This window comes from Eufriesea mexicana, unplaced genomic scaffold, assembly GCF_001483705.2.
Source record: "Eufriesea mexicana isolate 0111107269 unplaced genomic scaffold, ASM148370v2 scaffold1653, whole genome shotgun sequence".
NCBI lineage: Eukaryota > Metazoa > Arthropoda > Insecta > Hymenoptera > Apidae > Eufriesea > Eufriesea mexicana.
Genome location: NW_016909884.1, coordinates 2,051,170 through 2,071,317, shown reverse-complemented (window position 1 = coordinate 2,071,317; position 20,148 = coordinate 2,051,170). Strand labels below are relative to the sequence as shown.

Genomic DNA, 20,148 nt, shown 5'->3' with positions numbered 1-20,148 from the left:
TCTCGTGTTATTTATTCGTTGTCGATCGATGATTGGTGAATTTATACATTTCTTATTCATATAGTAACTAATTTATATATCGAGAAATTATACAATTAAATATTTTAATTGATTATATTTTGCATATATTTATGTACAAAAATTGTTTTACATTATAAAATGTAATTTATTTCTCAGGCAGTATTGCATTATACATTAGGGAAAATAAGTTTCATATTATATAAAAGTTTCAGTAATAACATATACAATATATAAATGTTACACTGTGAATGTCACAAATTAATGAACTTTAGGCTTTACAGATTTCACTTTTTTCAATTTCTTAAGACCATTGATATTTGATTTTAACAAATTCCAATACGCTTGTTGAAACTTATTTACATCCTTAGAATGTATCTGAAATATAAAACAAATTATTTATACAACTTTATTAATAAGAATTAAAATAATAAAATATTATATTATGGAATTATACAAACAACAGTAGAAATCTTTTTTGATCTCAATGTAGCTCTCACTAAACAAAAAAATTCACTTGGTGTTGGTAATGGAGGTCTGCCTTCTCTTGGTATTGGTTTATTGTGTCCATTAACTGAGAACAAAATTTACGAGTAAAATTTTATATTCTATTTGTGTTAACAGAATAACGACATTAGTACTTACATCTTTTAATAGTAAGTACTACAGAACCAGAAAGTCGAGATTTGTCGAAAAGTCGTGTCAACTCCACTAAAAACTAAAATTAAAATTATTCCAAAACTTTTAATATAATAAATTTACAAATGAAAGATTACCGCGTCATTTTCTAGCAGGACCATTTTGTTAATAGCAATATATTTCTTTAAAACTTATCATATGCAGTGATATTACGTATTTTCTGTCTCAATATTCAGTCATTTAGATCCTCCAAATGACAACGATGAAGTATAACAAACTTAATATTATGGAGAATTTACATGTTGACGACAAATACTTTCAGCCTCATACAGATAAACGTATGAATTTTGATTAAAAATTTGCAATGCGTTATATATTTTTTAGACTGACTTTAAAATGAGAAGATTAGTTATATATAATGCAATTTATTTATTGTATCCATGTAAAAATCTTTTTCTAAAAATTTTAATAGTAAAAAAAATATCGTAATGAAATATAACACACCTTTAATTTATAGAAACTGTGAACTTTTCCTGAGTCAAATCTTTGGTGTTTAGGAAAATATTTCATTACGTGAATGAAAATTATTACAATTACGTCAAAATGAATAATACGAGCATATGCGTAAAAGTTTGTGAAACTGATAAATGTATTTACGAAAACAATAATAGTATAGTGTTAAATGCAAATAATTTAAGTAGTTTACTTACTTCTTTGAAAGATAGACAAATTGAAATCAATGATTTTTTAACCAGCCTTGTGGAAAAACAAGATAATTCTGTTAATGCAGAAAGTAAACGCAAAAGATATTAAAAAGAGCATAAAAATTATGTAGTTGAAAACTTATAGGAACTAATAGATTCTTGTTAATTTTAGATCGGCTAACGTCGGAAAGTGATTCGGATATCGAAGACGAAATCGAAGTTAACCCTAAAAAATCTAAACTGATCGATTAATAGCTTAATACAATTATTTTATTGTTATAAAATTTATGTAATATTTAAACACTATATTGATATTAATCTTTACTTCCTAATGTATTGTCACGACATTATGTGTGTTCACGAATAAAACTTTGTGATGCTTAGAAACAGTAAATCGAAAATAAGTGAAGAAAACATCGTTAATAAGAAACACGTGGTAAATATAATTTCTTTATTTTATAAATTTATTACAGTATATGTTAGTTGCAAACTTATAACTTTTCTATCTTTAGCTATGTTAATTAATTATACCATAGTATAGTATATCAGTATTGTATATGATATATTTTTAGAAACATTTTAATTTCATGTCTTGTACTTCTTTAATTAATACTTTGCATTTTTATTAAAGATAGAACATGTCTACCATACTTACAAATGAAGCTCAACTGCGTTATGTAATACAATGGTTTCAACAATGGTCTGAGATGCAAAGAAGTGACTTTTTGGATATACTTCTGGAACAGTGTGGGCCTTCAGGTCTTGTTAATGGATTGGTATCTAGAATGGAAAATTTAGGACATTCAAATGAGTCTGACAGACCACCAAGTCTGTTTCAGTGTCGTGTAAAATTATTTAAAGAATGGAGTCATAATTGGTCTCAACAAGAAAAAGATTCTTTACTTTTATCAATTAAAAATATTGATGCTTCGTTTGCAGAAAAATATGATGAGAAGCTGTCAACATTAGTAGGTGAAGAAGCAAAAGTATAAGTAAACATTTTAGAATATATAATATTCTTTATTATTGTAGAAGACATATACTTCTATTATTTTTAATTTCTAAGATATAGAAATGATTAATGGAAAAGTATAAAATTAAAACATAGTAGGTTTGATATTTATATTTTATGTAAATTTTAACAAAATATAATGTAAAAGATGATTGAAATATTTTAAATGTTTTATAATAGTTTTTATAGTTATAGAGTTTATAAGATTTATATATACATTCCATCATTATTTTAAAATATCTGTTTTTTAAACGGCTTTTTTTTTATTTATAAGCAAATAAATTTTTTAATATTCACATGTAAGCACAATAATTATGAAGTATAAAAAAGATATCTTAAATGTGTATATCTTATCCTTACAAAAATAGATGTCTTCTTGTTAAGTGTTATTTATTATTTATTACATGTATTTACTTAGAATCAATCTTTTTCACTTCTTTATTATATTCTCTTCTTCTACTATATTATATCTATTTCATTAAATTATGAAAAATAGGTATATATTTAAAAAAATAGTATTATTTAAATTGCAAAATAAAATTTTTTTTAAATTGAAAACAAATATTTTTACATACTATTTTTAAAATATTTATGTAATGTTACTTTTATATCTAATACAATAATCAAAACAGTAATCATTTAAAAATATTTATATAAAATTTATTTTTTAAATATTTAATAAAATAGATAAATATTTTAGAAAAAGAAATTGAAACAGAGAAATATTGCACCCTTACTTGATTTTGTAAATTACTCTAAAATTATAGCTTTGATTTTTGCTGAAGCCATTTTATACATATTTTTTTAATAGCATTTTGACCAAGCCTATCTGATTCTTTCAAAATTTTTCTTACATCTTGTGCTCTTGAATGTTTAACAGCTAACAAATATGCTGATTTTAATTGTCTGCATTCAATATATGCATTTATCTGCAAATAGAGTTAATTAAAAAATTATATTGGAAAAATTTGAAAATTTATATATATATATAATTTTTGGTCTTACTTTAAGTTCTATATCAGTTATTAATTTAATAAGATTGAAAATATCATTTTTTAAAATTGATTTTGTTTTATCATGTGAATGAGATAATAATAACTTTACACAATGTGTCAGAACATAATCTGATATAATGTATGAATTTGAAATTCCAGATGTATGACAACATTTAATTAATTGTTCTATTGCAGAAATATTGTTTTTTAATATCAAAATGTGTCCTGTTAGAGAATACACCTTTTGTTGTGGTAAATTATAATCTGAAATAATAATAGTATCTCTGATATAAGCAAGTAAATGAAATTATAAAGTATTTAGAACATATTATTAAAAAACATAAATTAAAAGACCTTGCATTATTCTAAATGCTATGCCAAATCCTTCTTCAATATTTCGCCCACAAAGAATGGCTAAAACAGCTATGTCAATCTTTTGCTGTTGATTGCCAAATAAAGTTGGTACTTCTAAATTAGATGAATCATTATAGTCCTTTTCTGGAAATAGACTCAAAAACTGAATGGGAGCTCTTCCTTCCTTTTCACAATTTGCTAGAAACTTTGTAATTTCCATTTGTCTACAAATTGTATTTATATGTTTATCTATTTCGGATGGTTCCATTTTCATTGTTAAAATTCCTTGATTACTGTGCACAGAACTTGTACTTTTCTTTCTTTTTTGATTTAAAGTTTCAATTTGCAACTCAGATTCCAGATGTTTTTGAGCATTGAACAAAAAATTTACTTTAGCATTTAAATCTGAATAATTACTTATTTCATTGAGATAAAGGTGAATACAAGTCATAGCAGCACGTATAAAATCTTTCATAAAAAGTTGCAAATGGTATAAAATATTTAAGTATTGTCTTTTTTCTAAACTATGACAAACATATATTAAATATTTTCTCCAAATTAGTAAATTTGAGTCTTTATTTATTATTGCTTCGTGAAGCTTTTCAATACTTCCATTTCTTAAACAATATAAATAAATTGCATTGAAAAATAAATCGAGATCTAAATTATTTTCCAAAGTAAAAGCAAGACACTGATCAAATTCTTCATGTTTTAAAAAAAATTCTATAATTGAATTACAACTACCATAAGTTAATAAATAATAAATGCTTTCATGATAATAAATATTTTTCGTGATTACAGATGTATTTTTAACATTAAGTTGTTTTCGATTTGTAATGTTAAAGCTTCCAAAATTATTTAATATTTCTTCTGATGTACTGGATTTGTACTGATGAGAATGTTGTATATATTGTTTATATATGCTTAAATTATCCAATATTTGTAAGATTTCTGTTAGTAATGGTGGATCTTTCAATGGACGATTTTTTAAAAATTCTGCCTTTCTTGAACTCAGCTCATCTATTTCGATTTCTTTTACTTTATTCATATTGTTTATTACATATTGAATTTCTCTTTTACTTGAGATTTCTAAGTCTTTTGGATGTGATAAAATTACCCAGTCATCAAAATTTTCATATTGAATCTTATCAAAACAATGGAAAAATTTATCTCGTGCTTGATCAAAATATCCCATTTTTAAACAAGCTTTACCCCAAGTTGCCCAAACTCCTTGCATATCAAGACCTGCTTTAGTACTTACGTCTAAAGCAAGAACCCATTGTTCTTTTTCAATTAACAGATCTCTTAATTTTCTCAAAGCATGACCATCTAGATTATCAGAAGGTATTAGATGCAAACAGTCAGATTCAACAAGACTTGCAATCAGATCTACTTGCGATAAAAAACGATCACAATGGGCTAAACCAGTATTAAGACCAAGTTTAGCACATTTGACTTTTGCAGCTACTAATAGGGAACGTATCATTTTAATAATTACAATATGATCAACTTCAGGATTTACTTTTCCACCACTAACGGGTTGTAAAAGTCGTTTCATTTTGTCGCAACAATCTAAGAGGAAACTATAAATATACATTTTGTTAAATATCTTTACATAAAAGCCTTGTTAAATTAAAATAATATTTAAACATTATTATTACCTGGTATATGTTTCATGCTCGGAATGTAAGTTGAGAATAGCTAAACATAAAGAAATGTTTGGAGCATATTCAAATGAAAATTCTTCTCTGACAGTTTCATTATACTTTTCATCTCTCGTTAATCGCCAATAATCAAATGTTTCACTACTTAGAGTAGATTGTGTTCCTGCAGAGGTGTGCATTTGTAACAGAGTCTGTTGTTTGCAGTTGTCGCAAACACGTACAAGTACAGAAGGTGGATAACCAGATACGTGCATGCGATGTTGAGAACATGTTGCACAAATAACACGACCACATCTACGACAATGATGTCGTCTATTAAACATTGAAAATATAACATTTTTACAACAGCTACATTTTCTGGCCTGTTGAAGAAGAAATAATTAGTGCAATCACAAATATTAAAAATTACTAATGTTAATGAATGTAATGCATATCATTCTTAAATACTTTATCATTAGGTATCCACTCTTCTTTAGTAGGAACTTTTATAGGCATAATAAATTCGGAGTTTTCTGTTTCTGAAGTTAAATATTGCAAATTTTTTGATTTATTTTCAGTAATTTCACATTGTAAAGATACACGACAATCCAATGACTTTTGACCATAAAATCTTATAATTTTGTCAAAATTACTTCTTGGAATATCCACTTGATCTAATTTATCTTGAATTTTATTTAATATTCTTTGGATACTTTCAAATTTGCAATTCATTAGCAATTGTTCTAACATTAACAATGGTTCTTTTATGAGATGAATGTATAATTCTTGAGTATCTAGCATACTTAAAATGTCAATTCCTAGTAGAGTTCTTCTATATTTTATAGTTTCTGTTGCTTTACAATATTGTAATAAATAGTTACAAATAAATCTCAATGAGTCAATGGACTCTAATTCTTTTAGCATATTCTTACAAAGGTTGATTGATTGGTCTAAAGGTAATGCTTGAAGAAACTAGAAAAAATAATATATTTTATTAAAAATTGAAAATTATTACTTATAATAGATTAATTTTTTAATATCTTATAAAGTACCTTTAAAGTTTGTTTGAAATTTTGAGATTCATTTCTTAAAAGACCAATTAAGAATTCTTGAGTTATAGAAGGATGTATATCTAAAGAAAATGCTTGGCATTCCATCCATTCTAAACACAATTCAAATTTATCTGCATTGATTAATGCTTTGATAACTTGTAGTGAATCAACTTTGTCTGTACAATAAGCAATATTATACCAAGTTTCATTGGATTTAGTTATACAATATGGAAGTATTTTCTGAAAAATTTGCACTCTGTGTAAGATTTCATTCAACTGCAACTTACAATGTATAGGTAATTTATAATTATCCATATGATGTACTGTATAAAGTAATGCATTTTCACATATATTTATATGCCACCTGTTAACATTATACAATACTGTTTGATTTAATATGTACACATCTTTAATTTGATATAAATATTGCAATATTTCTGTATCGAATATAGTATCTTCTTCCGAAATTATATGACTCAGAAGTTTATCTCTAAAATATTGTATTTCACTACTTAAGGCAATATAAGTTGGTAATGCATTTATAAGTTTCAAACAAGCATTACATTTATCTTCTTTTAACATTAGTTCAAAGTGAGACCACAATTTTCGTATTGATATCTTTTCAAAAATGGCTGTAAGAGTTTGATTATTCTCAAATAATAACTTTAATTCCTTTACCCAGAATGACATTAAGAGATTTTCGAGACACGCAGTACGATTCAAATTATCACAGTTGTTTTGTAATATAGTAGGATTTTCATTATGTATTCTTTGCAAAAGGTAAGAAACAATCCAACATTGACCTTCCAAGTATTGTAATAAACTTGATCTTATACTATGACTTTTCCAGTCAGTCTTATACTGATTAATTTGTTTATGACTGTGTATATTGGAACAATTTGAATATCTCAATATTATACTGTACAAATAAGAAGGTGGCATATATTGTATAACTATATTTTCATCAGTGGATTTGAAGTAATCATTTATTGAAAACAAATTTTTACTATTGTTACTAAACTGCAAATCATTATTTAAATTCTGAGAAATAAAAATTTGATATTGTTCTACAATTTTTGGTAGTAATATTATCTTTCGGTTTTCTACGTTTTGAATAGATTTCTCACACCATAATGTATAATGATTTAAATACTCATGAAAAGCATTAGTTAGATCTTCATTTAATGATTCTGTGTTATAGACCTACAAATATAGATATCAATCAAAAATTATATAAACATATAAAATATTTTTAATAGAAAATATACGAAAAGAAAGAGAAAAACTTACACGAATATAAGGTGTACCAAAATATTCATTAGCCATTACAAAAATTACTCTTGGATCATGAGTAATATCCAAATCTTGCCATGCTGGTTCATTGAGTTCTTCAACTTGCATGAAAAATTTATTATCGAATATTATATTATTTAATAATTTTGACCTTAGTGCAGCAAGTGTGACTAAACCCAAATCACCAATTAGATAACCAATTGACATTAATGAAATTGTATGCTGCAAATCATTGAAAGAGGGATGATTTGTCCAGACAGTTAAAGTAGTGTGTAAAAACATTAGATTCCATGTATTCAAAAGGAACGTTAATGTCTCATCACCCATAGATAATTCACTCAAATCTAAATTTATAAGACGAGATGTTTTACATAATACAGTTTGAATGTCAGAATATTTTGAGATAGCTTTACAAACATCATGATTCAAATGAAATTGATTTAAATTTAAATTATGCAAAATTTGTAAAATTTCTGTTAATATCTCTGAGACACACTGATTTGGATTTTGCATCTTATAACTAAAGTTCTGTAAATCAAAATTAATATTATTATTATTTATTTATTATAATTTATTGTAAAATTGTCTGCAAACAATACATACTGATTTACATGAAGCTTTATTTAAAATGATGCATCCATCTTCCCTATTAGGGATGATATAATTTGTATCTTCTTCATAAGAAAGTCTAGGACAAACATTTGTAAGGATACTATATGCCAAATTAATTTGTAAATCATGTGCAATTGCTTCCAGTTTTTGTGGCTCAATTTTAAGTTCAAATATTTGATATCCAAAGTAATAATATAACGGAATTTTTAATAAATCAGATACTGTAAGTATTGCATGTTCAGTTGGAATAATTGAGTGTAAAAGTTGTAAATAAGAGCATATATTCTGTATATATTTCTTAGATCCACAAGGAATTGTTACTATTTTACTAAGTATTTTTAATCCAGGCAAATAATTGCTATCTTTTAATATTTTATTGATTGTATTTTTATTTGCCTGTGATTCTCTAAATTCATGATGATTAATCATAATATCAGCCCAAAAATCTTCTTTCTCTTTACATTCCTTTATGGACAATGCAATTTTTGCATCACACAGTATATCTCTTGTAGATAAATTGTCTTTTTTTTCATATAACAGTTGATAAAATTTATAAAAGAAATATACATGTTCAGTGTTGTCAAATGTTGTACATAATTTTATATACTTCCATGCAACGTCACAAAAATTCTGTGAAATTGAATAGATTTGACTCATAGTTAAAGCCAAATCTAATGCACATATCATTAATATTTCATTATTATTAAGAATTTCCATGGATAACATTCGTAAATTGTTTTCTTGAGACATTAAAAATGTCTCAAATTGACTAGTTTGTCTAGAAGAGTTTATACCTTCTTGTGTAACTAGTCTTATATTCTGCAAGAATAAAACTATAAAATTAAATAGTTTTTCTGCAAGCAATGTTAATAACTGTTATATACTATACCTCTAATGTTGAAGATTGTAAGTTTTCTGAAGGTTGATTCTGATTTTTCAGTGTATTTGTCTGTTTATATATATTCTTTCTAAACGCGTGTAATCCTTTTGAAAACTGCACTTCGCCATTTAACTGGGAATTCTTTATATCATATGTCTTGAAAATAAAATAAATAATCAAATATGTTATTTCAAAAAATATTTGTTATGTGGCTATTACTGAATGTTTCTGCTTTATCATTACCATTACACAGAGTTGAGTATTAATATTCTATAAATTGTTATATATGATTCTACTCATTTTTTTCTATATAGATAAATTTACAAAATAAAAAAGTGTTTGAGTTAGCATCTGATAATAAAGATTATGATGAACAAAATGAAAATGAAATGATACATCCTGCAGATATAACGAATTTAAACCTTTATATAGAAGATGAAAGTAAATATAAACCACTACATTCGTATGTAGACAATTACAATAAACGTGAATTTGTGAATAAAATACAGTATACAAATATGGTCTCCCATTTAAAATCAAATATATGGGAAAGCTCTAATGTAGAAAAGGATGATGCACCATTTATTGCTGGATTTAAGGATGATCTTGATAAAGTGTTTACTACTAATTAAGAAATTTTGTATAATAATAAAAGTTTCATTAATATTTACTTTCAGATTATAGCAGGTACAGATTCAAAATTTACATAGGAAATCATTTCAAAGAGGACATGACAATAGAAAAAATAATTCTTTGTTTTGGAAGAAGAATAATAGTACTGCTATTATTAATAAAAATAAAAGAAAATTAACTTCTCCAAATACGTTTGAAGATTTTAGGTATATCGATAGTACAGAATTAGATGAAAAAATGTATGACTATGATCAGTTAAAAAAAGAATATGAAGAACAAATAAAAGAAGATATAAATTCTAACAAAATTCTAAACTTTACTGATGATAAAAAACTAGAAGAGCAACCCAAAGAAATATTACAAAAATTAGTTGATTTTAAAAATTGCACAGAAGCAATTAGAAAATTTAATATTAAACCAATAAATTGTTTAGTTTACAATTATCAACAACAAAAACATAAACCTATTATTAAAAAAATTTTATGGAAAATATGGCTAACAACTAAAATTTGGGTTTTAATTTATATATGTTTTGCAATTCCATGTTGGTGTCAAAAAGGTAAAGTATACCATTAAAGATTTTATAAAATAAAAATAATTTTATGTATATAACAGTGTATTATTCTATAGGTTGGTGTTGCTGTTGTTTTCGTTTTAAATTCTGTTTTCCAAAAAAAAGAATATTATATGCAAAGCAGTATTATGTAAATAATCCACCTGGTATATTTAATGAACAAGTTCAAAGAACAGAAAAAATACCATTTACATATATACCTACTGCATTTGAAGAAGATATGTATGAGAAGTTAGAAACAGCAATAAGAAATATATAATTACATTAAATTAATAGAATTACCTCTATGATATTTTGTGCTTTTATATAATCATTTCTCCATAAACATTGAATAATTAGACTTTCTTTAGTTGCTAGCATAAAATTTATAAATAAAGGCTTATGAGTAACTTTAGTTATTATATCATGCATTGTAAATTTTATATTTTTAGAACGTTTTCGACATTTAATATTATGCATTGGTTCTGATTCAGAGCTACTATTAGATTTTGTCTTTGTTTCATCTAAAATATTATCTTCTTGATAAAAAAGTGCAGTTTCTATGGAACGATTGGAAATTAACTTTCTATCTAAGAAAGTTTGAGTTTTGAATTTAGGTAAACAACTTTTATTTCCATCTTTCATATTAATATTTTTAGTAAATTCTGTAGTTACATAAAGTTCAAGTCTCCATTTAGCATCTGCTATTGCTGCATTGAGATATGCAATATCTTTTTGAACTTGTTCTATTTCTTGTGCACATCCATTTTTACTTTCCATTTTCATGTATGCAATTTCTGTTGCTGATATAATATCTGTTAAATAATGTAATATATCTCTCACAGCATATTTATTACAAACAAAACCAAAATGTTGTTTCACTTGTTTATTTTCGAATTTTAATTGTTCGTGACAATTATTCATATAGATTTTGTCATAACTCTTTTGAATATAATGAAAGTCTTCATATTGCAAAAAAAGTAAACAAAATATATTTTCTATTACTTGTATACGTAAATTGAGTGGATATAACATTTTTACATAATGACTCATATCAGAGAAGTAACTTGTTATAATGGATTGCTTCGTATCATAATTATCACACAATAAAATACCTTTTAAAGCACTTAACATACTATAATATGCACAGAAGATATTTTCAGGTTCACAAATATCTTTTAATAAATTTTTTATTTTTTCATAATCCTGTTCATTTATATTTATTGTCATTTTTAACACTAGGAGACTATCAAAATGGTGTAAAAGATTCAATATCCATTTTATAGAAATATTTTGTTGGGAGTCAACTGATATTGTTTCTTGACCTTGATTTAAATCTTCTGTTTGAATATTTTCCTTTTTACAATTCAAGATATATTTTAAAATTTTTATGTATTTCCACAAAACATTTTGTAGTTCATTCAATGTAGAATCACACAATATATCAAAATTACATTTGGGTATCAAAAATTCAATTAAATTACACATGAAATCATAGTTCTTTTGTGTATTATCTAATAGTACTTCTTCTTGTGAATATTTGTTCAAAACTTTAAATAACAAAGCTGGCCAGAAAGCTTTTAATAATGCACAGGATAATATTAATGAAACATCATTATATTGTTCATTTATTATTAAAGTGTAACACATGTTCTGGAAAAATAAAGTATTAAATACAAGTATTGTGATATTAATTTAATAACTTATATAATATTACCTACCAAAATGTCTATAACCCAATGTAATTTGATATTACTCATCCTTTCTATGAGTCTATTCTTATTTATAGTGCAAATAGAATTAGAAGTGAAGTGAAATAACGTTTTCTGTATTTTTAACACATCACTTAAATTATTAGGTTTGGAATGTACATAAACTTCATTAAGAAACATACACCATTTCTTAAAAAAATGTAGGTCTGTTCTTGAATATAATGCAAATTCAATATCTTGAATATTATTTATTTTCAACATCATAGGAAAAAACCATTCTGTCAAGGCAACTTCATTAAACTCAGTAATATTCATTTTTGATATAATACATAACAAACATCCAAAATAATTATCATTGACTGATTTTTTATTAGATGATTTAAATTCCATCAACTCTTTAATCAGTGAAAAATAAAAATCTTGCACATTGCAAATAATATTAGTTGATATATTAGAATAAATTATTAATAATTCATTAAAAATCCAACATGTAACAACTGGATTATTGTAAATATTTTGTTTTAAAAATATAAAATACTTATTTTGTATTTTCTCAAAAGATTCTAAACTTTTCTGCTGCAAACTATTTTTGTACAATGTTAGCAATTCCTTTAACATACAATAAAATATGATTAAGAATATAAAGTATAAAAATATAAAATAAATAATTTATACAAATTAATCCATTTTTAAAATACCTGCTGTGAATGTTTGGTAAAATTTTCGCATAATCCTAAAGCATATGTCATTTGAATATAATTTTGCTGTTTTTCTATATATTCAGTATACGTAGTTACATTATTAATAAGTTTATGTAATAATATATATGTTATCCATTGATGTTGACTCTCATTCTGAGGATGACTGCAAATATACAACAAATAAATTAATTATTTATGTTAAATAGTATAGAAATATATTTTCTACAGTTTTATATTAATTATTGCATATATTGTACCAAGTACAATATTTTTTAATATACAAAATTATATTGCACTTACATTAAATCTTTAATCAGAATCTCTGATTCAACAAAATCTATAGTATTACTTTTGCATTGTGAAAAACAAGATTTATCATTATTTTCTTGATACATAATAAGAGATGTATACCACAGTTTTGACAAAATGCATTTATTTATGTCTAACATTTTCGTTTCGCTTGACATTTTTGTAAAGTTGAATTGTTATAAAAAATGAACAATAGAGTATTTTATCCATATATCAACATATCGACAATTTAAAAATTAATGTTTACGATAATGAAATCTAATTTGATCCATATAAAAATTTACTATATACTTCCATATTTTTTGTTATTATTTGATAAACGAAACATAATTTCATATTTGAAAGATATTTTATTATTAACTAGTATAGTATATAATTGTCCAGTGTCTATAAACCATTGAAAATATTAGGTTATACTGAATAAAGCAGTGATTCTCAAATTCTCTTCCTCGATCGTCTCCTTCCTTCAATAAATTGTAATGTAACTAAAAAAGTACATACGCCTGATTTATTTAATGTAACTCATATGCCTGCAGTTTAGATGCTCTTAATATTTGGAATAATATTTGTCTCTTCAAGTGCATATTTTAGTTCTATTCTTTTCTTTTATTAAGAAGAAAGTTTAAGCATGTAAATTTTTTTAAATATTTAGTCGTTGGTTTGTACAAATTTACCCTTTAATGTTATCTTCTCAGGAGCAATAACTCCTTATTGAGAATCACTATGTAAAGTGTACTCTATGTTCTTACGATATTTTGAGTACAAAAAATTTATACAATGAATAAAATTGGTAAAACATTAATAAAAAATTCAATTGTCAACCGTAATTGGACATTTTTATCAAATTTGAGTACATTATCAAATCATGGTAATAAATTATTTAATTCTTAAATTCTTATTTTTACTTTTTAGTATTTAATGATATATAAATGTACATCTTGCAGATAATTCAATTATTAAAAAATCAATGGAAAACAATAATATTGTAAACAGTAATATTGAAAATATTTTAAAAAATATTGAACAAAATTATAAAAATATGAATGTAAAAACTGCTGTTAATATTATGGATTGCTTATACAATGAGCATGATAAAAGGAAAGAATTACATTTGGTATATTTTACAGAATTTGAATACATTTGCAAGGTGCTACTTAAAGATATTAGATCATTATCCACATATGATACTATAAAAGTTTTACGAAATTTATTAACTTTGAATGTTCCACCGAATACTGTGATAATTCAAACATTACTTCAATTAATACGTGTTTCCATAAATAAATTAACAATTAAGCAAATAATGAGGTTGTATTATATGTTATATAATGTACAAAAATCACCTCTAATTGAATCTTTGCTTCTTGCTCTGCCTCATGTCTTAGAACAACAGGCTCAAATTGAACTTGATTCAACAAGTACTAATTTGATGGAAGTACTTCAATTTTGTATTATGACCAAGAATTTAGAAACACAAAGATATGTAATTAGTCTTTTATTTAAAAATAAACAAAACATAAAATTACCCCATGCAATAAACATTTTTGGTGTAATATGTAATTTACCAGAATTGTGTCCAGTTTCTAAACAACTTTTGTTTTATATACAAAAAATAATAGAGAGAGACTATAAGAAATTAAACATAAGTGAAACTAATTGGTTACTTTTAAACATTTCTAAGAAATGCATGAATTTGTAAGTATTACATATTTAAAATTACTCACCATATAAATATTTGTATTATTTTATCTTATTTTAGAAAAACGGAGTTCTATTGCAAAGTATTAATAGATAAATTATGTTTTAATATATTGTCTTACCATACTAGTCCTAAAGATGACTTACACACCATAATATATTTAAATAATATGCATCATAGTAATATTCTTTTACTAGAGAAGTTAGTAGAGAAATATCTTAAAGATACAGATACTTTAAAAATGTGCTCCATACATCAGGTACATCATTTTATCAAAGGTTTTGTTATTGCTGATTATAGACCACATAATTGGGAAACTATAGGAAGAATGTTACAAAATTTTATTATTAATATAGATTATCCAATATGTTATATAGTATCTACTGTGTATTATTTGCTCTCATTAAATTGTTATTGTCCAAAATTAATAGAAAAGGCATTTATATTACATAATAATGTAACTGTTACTATAAAAGAACATATATTAAAATTATATTGGTGTATTAAATTGCTTTATCCTGAATATAATGGAATTATGCCAGATGAAACTAAATTGAACCAGATTAAAATTAAACATAAAGGTAATAATGTATCAGATTTAATGAAGAGTTTGGTAGAAGTTATTGGAGATGCAAGATACATAAAAAGTGGTTTAAAAACAAAATTTGGCACATTTGTTGGTAAGAGCTTATGAATAATCATAATTGGAAAGTAATAATGATAAATGTTTAAAAAACTTTATTTTAATTATTTTAGATCATGTTGTTGTTATACAACCTGATGGCTTTCTTATGAATACTAGTAGTTATGGTAATATTATATTTGTTGAAGAGTTAGTATCACTAACAGAAGGTAGCAAGTAAGAGATGTTAATTTAATATTAATATTAATATTTAATATAGTAATTTAATAATTTAGTAATATAGTAATTTAATAGTATTAATATTAGTATTTAATATAGTAATGTAATTTAATATTTGCTTTACTAATCATAAAAATAATGTTTATTTAAACACCAATGTAATATTAAGTAAACATATTGTTCTTAACAGATTTCTCTTCTTTGCTTTCCCAGTAGAAGCATATTCTATTAATGAAAAATGTATGTTATCTACTGTGAAAATGGAATTGAAAGCATTGGAAACATTATCAGGATTTCATACTGTTGTTATAAATCCATATTTGTGGAATAACCTTGTGGACAAAGAAAAAATATTACATCTTCACAAAATTATGAGATCAAAGTCTAGTAATATTTGTTATAAATAAATACAATTTTATAAAACACGAAAAATTAAAAAAAATGGGATAAATAAAAATCGTTTCCCTTTTTTAAAATAAAATTATTTACTGCATGCATTATGCATTATACTTTTGTAAGTTCAATATAATTATTAATTAATTTTTTAAAACCTATTTAAAAAAAAATTGTTTTTTAAATTCTAAGGTGTTACTAATATTACAGGATCTGGGACTTCAAAAAATTTAAAGAAACATTTACAATAAACTGTTCATTTATGTAATAATTTATTTATATGAAAATATTTATAACATCAACAATTTGAAAGTTGTATGATTTCAAATTCTATATATCTTGTAGATATTCCTACAAAATTTGTATTATGTTATACTAAGTAAAATATTTTACATATTGCTAATTTTAAGATGTGGATGAGTATTTTTGCATAAACATAATGTATCTATAAGTAACATATATTGAAGGCAATACTTATTAATATATAAATAAAATTTGATGATGTATTTCTCTCCAATAATTGTTGATAAGCAATATTAATGTAAGTTGGTATTATTATGAAAGACATACTTTGATAAACACACAAGTAATGTTTTTAAACATGGAAAGAGACAATATATTGATAACAGAATAATTAAAATATTAAATAGCACCCACTAGCACCATTTCTTTAAATGAAAGATAACTGTTAATATCACTGATTTAGACCAAATAATTTTAAAGCGTTGAAAGCAGTAGCTAAAGCAACTTCCTCTGGAGCAATTTGCATAAATGCTGCTACCATTTCCACTATTGCTGGTAAAGCACATGGTTCATTACGTTGAAAAGTACAGTAACGATGAAGAAATGTCATGGATCGTTCAGTTAGAGCATCTTTAACATGTACAGGTAATTTACTAGCTCTAGTATTAGGATACATGAATGGAGCATCTGTTTCTATCAATATTCTGTCTAAAGGTGCAAGTCTTTTCTCCAACAATTGCCTTATACCACTATCAGATTTATCTTTACATAAATATCCAGTAATGCCCAGGTAAAAGCCATGGTCTAAATAGATTTGTGCTTCCTTTGCAGTTCCAATAAATGAATGGATTAGAATTGGTGGCAAACAATTTTTATAGTGGTTTAGAACATCTAGAACATCTGTTTGAGCACCTCTTTCATGTATCACAAGTGGCTTAGTTAACTGACATGCAAGTTCCACTTGTTTATGGAATACAGCACGTTGTGTTTCAGGATCAGAAAAATCACGACTATAATCTAAGCCACATTCTCCTATTGCTACACATTCTGGATTATTAGCTATACTTTCAAGTTCTTGCAAAGTATTAGGACTTTCCCATGATTTTGCATCATGAGGATGAACACCAGCAGTAGAATAAAGTGTACCAGGATATATCCTAGTCAATCTTAATGCCTCTTTACTAGAACGAATACTTGCACCTGTTACCATAATCTTTTGTACCCCTGCATCTTTTGCTCTTTGAATTACACTATCTAGATCTCTGCTATATTTTTTATTAGTAAGATTAGCACCAACATCAACTATAATATAATTTTCATAACACTGTGTCATAGCTGAGGAAATAGCCTTTTCCTCTGCATTTGATGCAGTAGTATTTTCAGCCATTCCTCAATATTTAATTGTAATATCTGAAATAAAATAAAAAATAATATTTACTAAAAATATATTATTTATATTGAAAAATACATCAATATAAACAATTATTAAAAAAAAAAAAGTAATAATGTTTGTTGAATTTTATCATACAGTTATCATTAATGAATTTACCTGTAATCAACATATATTTCATTGATTATATATATTGAGTTATCGAAATAATAATACAAAGAAAACAATGAATATATGATATATGATTAAATTACTTAACCTATGCTAATTTAAGGATTAAAAAAGAACATATACGTAATTACGAATTTGTAGTAAATATTACAATAAAGACACTTTTTAAACACTAACAATGAAATACAATATACATTTGTTGCCAACCAGCTGAAGCTGTCTCCAATTAATCTAAGATCCGTATTTTTATAAATGATGTGTATGAACACTTAAGGTATATTGCTATACATGTACATATACATATAAAAATATTTTATCACCAATTCGCAGTTTTCCTTCTTTCAGATTAATTTAGAGTTAATGCAGGACCATTAATGCATGCACACAATACGTTCATGTAATGATATATAATGCTGCCTTACACCTATGCACAATTAGTCCCTTCAATAAGTTGGTTTAGTATGAAACACATGGACTTTTAGTTGAATCATACAAGCTGTTACTGTAACGAAGTATATGTGTCAATTTTCCCATAAGTCATTCTATATTTCATTTTATTATATATACTTACCTATTAAATAATATATTTAACTTTTTATATTAAAATAAAAATTTTCTTTCTTATTAATAAATTATAATTTGAGATTTACTGTATATATAAAGTTAACAAAATAACACATATCTCGATAAATACATAAAAATTTCAGAATAATTTTAATACTTTCACCTTTTATATAGTGAACTGATTAATTCCATGTCATAATTGTTATAAGAAAGTATATAGCCTAAAATCATATTGCTTAACATACGCGGGAAATATAATTATCATGAAGGTATTAATTTCATAAAATATTTTTATTATTGTTTAACAATGTAAACTAATGAAATAGCTTATTGTTAGAATATTAATGTGTTATAATAAAATATATATTAAATATTTTACTTTTCATTTTTGTTTAATTTTAAAAACATTATATATAATATTTATAAATAATTTTATCTGTGATTTATATACTAAATTAATTTTACACAGAAAAGGAAAACAAGACGTCAACTTTTGGCAGAAAAAGAAGCAATTGCAAAAAGTTTGGTTGATAAAGCTAATTCTGTAACAAATCCCTTAGAGCCTTTAAATTTTTTTCACAAATATGTGACAAAAGAAGGTCAAACCATTGAACTCTCTTGTGTAAGAGCCAAAGATGCTCAGCCTGAATGTATATCTTGGATATTTGATATCATGGAGCGTAATATGAAATCTTTATACGAACAAAGTGATTGGGGTTGGGATTTAATTGCCAAACAAAAGGAATTAACAGAAGCAACAGCTTGGTATTTAATAGCATTATCCAATGATATATTTATTGGATTTTCTCATTTTCGTTTTGATATAGATTACAGAGAAGGAGTATTATATTGGTATGTTCATATTATACATGTTCTACAAATATTAGAAAGTGAAAAATTATATTTTTCTTTTTAAGTTATGAAATACAATTGGAATCTGCAGTACGAAGAAAAGGACTTGGTCATTTTATGATGTCTGCACTTGAATCTATGGCATCAGACAACAAGATGCGTAAAGTAGTTCTTACTGCACTTAAACATAATCCATCTGCCATGCAATTTTTTTATTCTCTTGGGTAAATGAGATATATCTTATAACTATATATAGATTTCTACATTTTTATTTTATTACAGAATTTTTAATATTTATAATAGAATATACATACATTGCAGATGTACATAATTACATTTTCTAAAGTAATAATACGACTAGCATGAAAATGTTTTCTTATAAAATTTGACATTTTTTTCTTTTAATATAATTGCAAGAAATAAATGCAAGAATATATATCTATATTCTTACATTTATATTTATATTTAATAAGTATATTTTCAATTAAATGCTTATGATAGTAAACAATATTGTAACAAACATTTCATATTTCTTTCATTAAGCATTATAATTAAATCATGTTCGTTGATAAGAAATAGATTACAGTATAGAAAAATATTTTATGAAAATAAAATTTGTGTATGTTTCTTATAACACAAATTAAGCATAAATTAAAGATTTTGTAATCAATGAAATTAAAAGCATATAAAAGTAACAATTTTTGTTAAATTACGATCATACATAATTGTTTTTAATTAATACTGTTAAAGCTACAAAATGGATAAAAGCAGTCCACCAGCATCAGAACATTTGGATTATATTATTTTAAGTAAGGCCGTTGATAGTGGAACAATGAGCAGAAAGCCAAATTTATTTCAATGAAT

At 24.7% G+C, this 20,148-nt stretch overlaps 6 protein-coding genes across 8 annotated transcripts; 3 read left to right on the top strand and 3 right to left on the bottom strand.

Moving 5' to 3' along the window:
• Positions 1-234: 234 nt before the first annotated feature.
• On the bottom strand, positions 235-919 carry Srp14 (signal recognition particle 14). The gene is made up of 4 exons (XM_017902053.1): positions 795-919; positions 664-736; positions 480-592; positions 235-396 (listed from the first exon to the last, which is right to left on the bottom strand). Exons 1-4 carry the CDS (start codon positions 816-818, stop codon positions 280-282), a joined length of 327 nt encoding a protein of 108 aa, XP_017757542.1. The 5' UTR covers positions 819-919; the 3' UTR covers positions 235-279.
• A 454-nt stretch (positions 920-1,373) lies between these two features.
• LOC108548802 (uncharacterized protein C14orf119) lies at positions 1,374-2,353 on the top strand. The gene is made up of 3 exons (XM_017901924.1): positions 1,374-1,450; positions 1,534-1,797; positions 1,993-2,353. Exon 3 carries the CDS (start codon positions 2,000-2,002, stop codon positions 2,351-2,353), a length of 354 nt encoding a protein of 117 aa, XP_017757413.1. The 5' UTR covers positions 1,374-1,450; positions 1,534-1,797; positions 1,993-1,999.
• Sptz (zinc finger FYVE-type containing 26 spastizin) lies at positions 2,064-13,268 on the bottom strand. The gene is made up of 14 exons (XM_017901973.1): positions 13,102-13,268; positions 12,799-12,964; positions 12,110-12,709; positions 10,692-12,041; positions 9,212-9,358; positions 8,314-9,141; positions 7,708-8,238; positions 6,418-7,620; positions 5,834-6,337; positions 5,384-5,748; positions 3,723-5,305; positions 3,379-3,632; positions 3,111-3,302; positions 2,064-2,141 (listed from the first exon to the last, which is right to left on the bottom strand). The coding sequence occupies exons 1-13, from the start codon at positions 13,266-13,268 to the stop codon at positions 3,135-3,137; spliced, it is 7,866 nt and encodes a 2,621-aa protein (XP_017757462.1). The 3' UTR covers positions 2,064-2,141; positions 3,111-3,134.
• A 619-nt stretch (positions 13,269-13,887) lies between these two features.
• On the top strand, positions 13,888-16,078 carry LOC108548801 (uncharacterized). Its single transcript, XM_017901923.1, has 5 exons — positions 13,888-13,978; positions 14,055-14,805; positions 14,870-15,489; positions 15,566-15,668; positions 15,862-16,078. Exons 1-5 carry the CDS (start codon positions 13,888-13,890, stop codon positions 16,076-16,078), a joined length of 1,782 nt encoding a protein of 593 aa, XP_017757412.1.
• Positions 16,079-16,561: 483 nt separating this feature from the next.
• Positions 16,562-18,451, bottom strand: LOC108548864 (3'-5' ssDNA/RNA exonuclease TatD). Of its 3 annotated transcripts, XM_017901994.1 has the most exons (3): positions 18,440-18,451; positions 18,291-18,370; positions 16,562-17,717 (listed from the first exon to the last, which is right to left on the bottom strand). In XM_017901994.1, exon 3 carries the CDS (start codon positions 17,692-17,694, stop codon positions 16,759-16,761), a length of 936 nt encoding a protein of 311 aa, XP_017757483.1. In that variant the 5' UTR covers positions 17,695-17,717; positions 18,291-18,370; positions 18,440-18,451; the 3' UTR covers positions 16,562-16,758. The 3 variants fall into 3 exon arrangements, with proteins under 3 accessions (XP_017757483.1, XP_017757482.1, XP_017757484.1); XM_017901993.1 differs by lacking the exons at positions 18,291-18,370; positions 18,440-18,451 and adding an exon at positions 18,046-18,217; XM_017901995.1 differs by lacking the exons at positions 18,291-18,370; positions 18,440-18,451 and adding an exon at positions 17,857-17,893.
• A 150-nt stretch (positions 18,452-18,601) lies between these two features.
• Naa40 (N-alpha-acetyltransferase 40) lies at positions 18,602-20,146 on the top strand. The gene is made up of 4 exons (XM_017901955.1): positions 18,602-18,701; positions 18,902-19,284; positions 19,350-19,508; positions 20,035-20,146. The coding sequence occupies exons 1-4, from the start codon at positions 18,696-18,698 to the stop codon at positions 20,144-20,146; spliced, it is 660 nt and encodes a 219-aa protein (XP_017757444.1). The 5' UTR covers positions 18,602-18,695.
• Positions 20,147-20,148: the final 2 nt, after the last annotated feature.

Excerpts from the sequence above, each read along its gene's own strand:
- Srp14 (XM_017902053.1), bottom strand. The coding sequence starts at position 818 with ATGGTCCTGCTAGAAAATGACGCG. Across the intron at positions 593-663 it reads AGTACTTACTATTAAAAGAT|TTAATGGACACAATAAACCA; the intron begins GTAAGTACTAAT and ends TTTTGTTCTCAG. Across the intron at positions 397-479 it reads CAAAAAAGATTTCTACTGTT|ATACATTCTAAGGATGTAAA; the intron begins GTTTGTATAATT and ends TTTATATTTCAG.
- LOC108548864 (XM_017901994.1), bottom strand. The coding sequence starts at position 17,694 with ATGGCTGAAAATACTACTGCATCAAATGCAGAGGAAAAGGCTATTTCC.
- LOC108548802 (XM_017901924.1), top strand. The coding sequence starts at position 2,000 with ATGTCTACCATACTTACAAATGAAGCTCAACTGCGTTATGTAATACAA.
- LOC108548801 (XM_017901923.1), top strand. The coding sequence starts at position 13,888 with ATGAATAAAATTGGTAAAACATTAATAAAAAATTCAATTGTCAACCGT. Across the intron at positions 13,979-14,054 it reads GAGTACATTATCAAATCATG|ATAATTCAATTATTAAAAAA; the intron begins GTAATAAATTAT and ends TACATCTTGCAG. Across the intron at positions 14,806-14,869 it reads TCTAAGAAATGCATGAATTT|AAAAACGGAGTTCTATTGCA; the intron begins GTAAGTATTACA and ends ATCTTATTTTAG.
- Sptz (XM_017901973.1), bottom strand. The coding sequence starts at position 13,268 with ATGTCAAGCGAAACGAAAATGTTAGACATAAATAAATGCATTTTGTCA. Across the intron at positions 6,338-6,417 it reads ATTTCAAACAAACTTTAAAG|TTTCTTCAAGCATTACCTTT; the intron begins GTACTTTATAAG and ends TATTTTTTCTAG. Across the intron at positions 3,303-3,378 it reads TAACTGATATAGAACTTAAA|ATAAATGCATATATTGAATG; the intron begins GTAAGACCAAAA and ends CTCTATTTGCAG.
- Naa40 (XM_017901955.1), top strand. Across the intron at positions 19,285-19,349 it reads AGAGAAGGAGTATTATATTG|TTATGAAATACAATTGGAAT; the intron begins GTATGTTCATAT and ends TTTCTTTTTAAG. Across the intron at positions 19,509-20,034 it reads CAATTTTTTTATTCTCTTGG|CTACAAAATGGATAAAAGCA; the intron begins GTAAATGAGATA and ends ATACTGTTAAAG.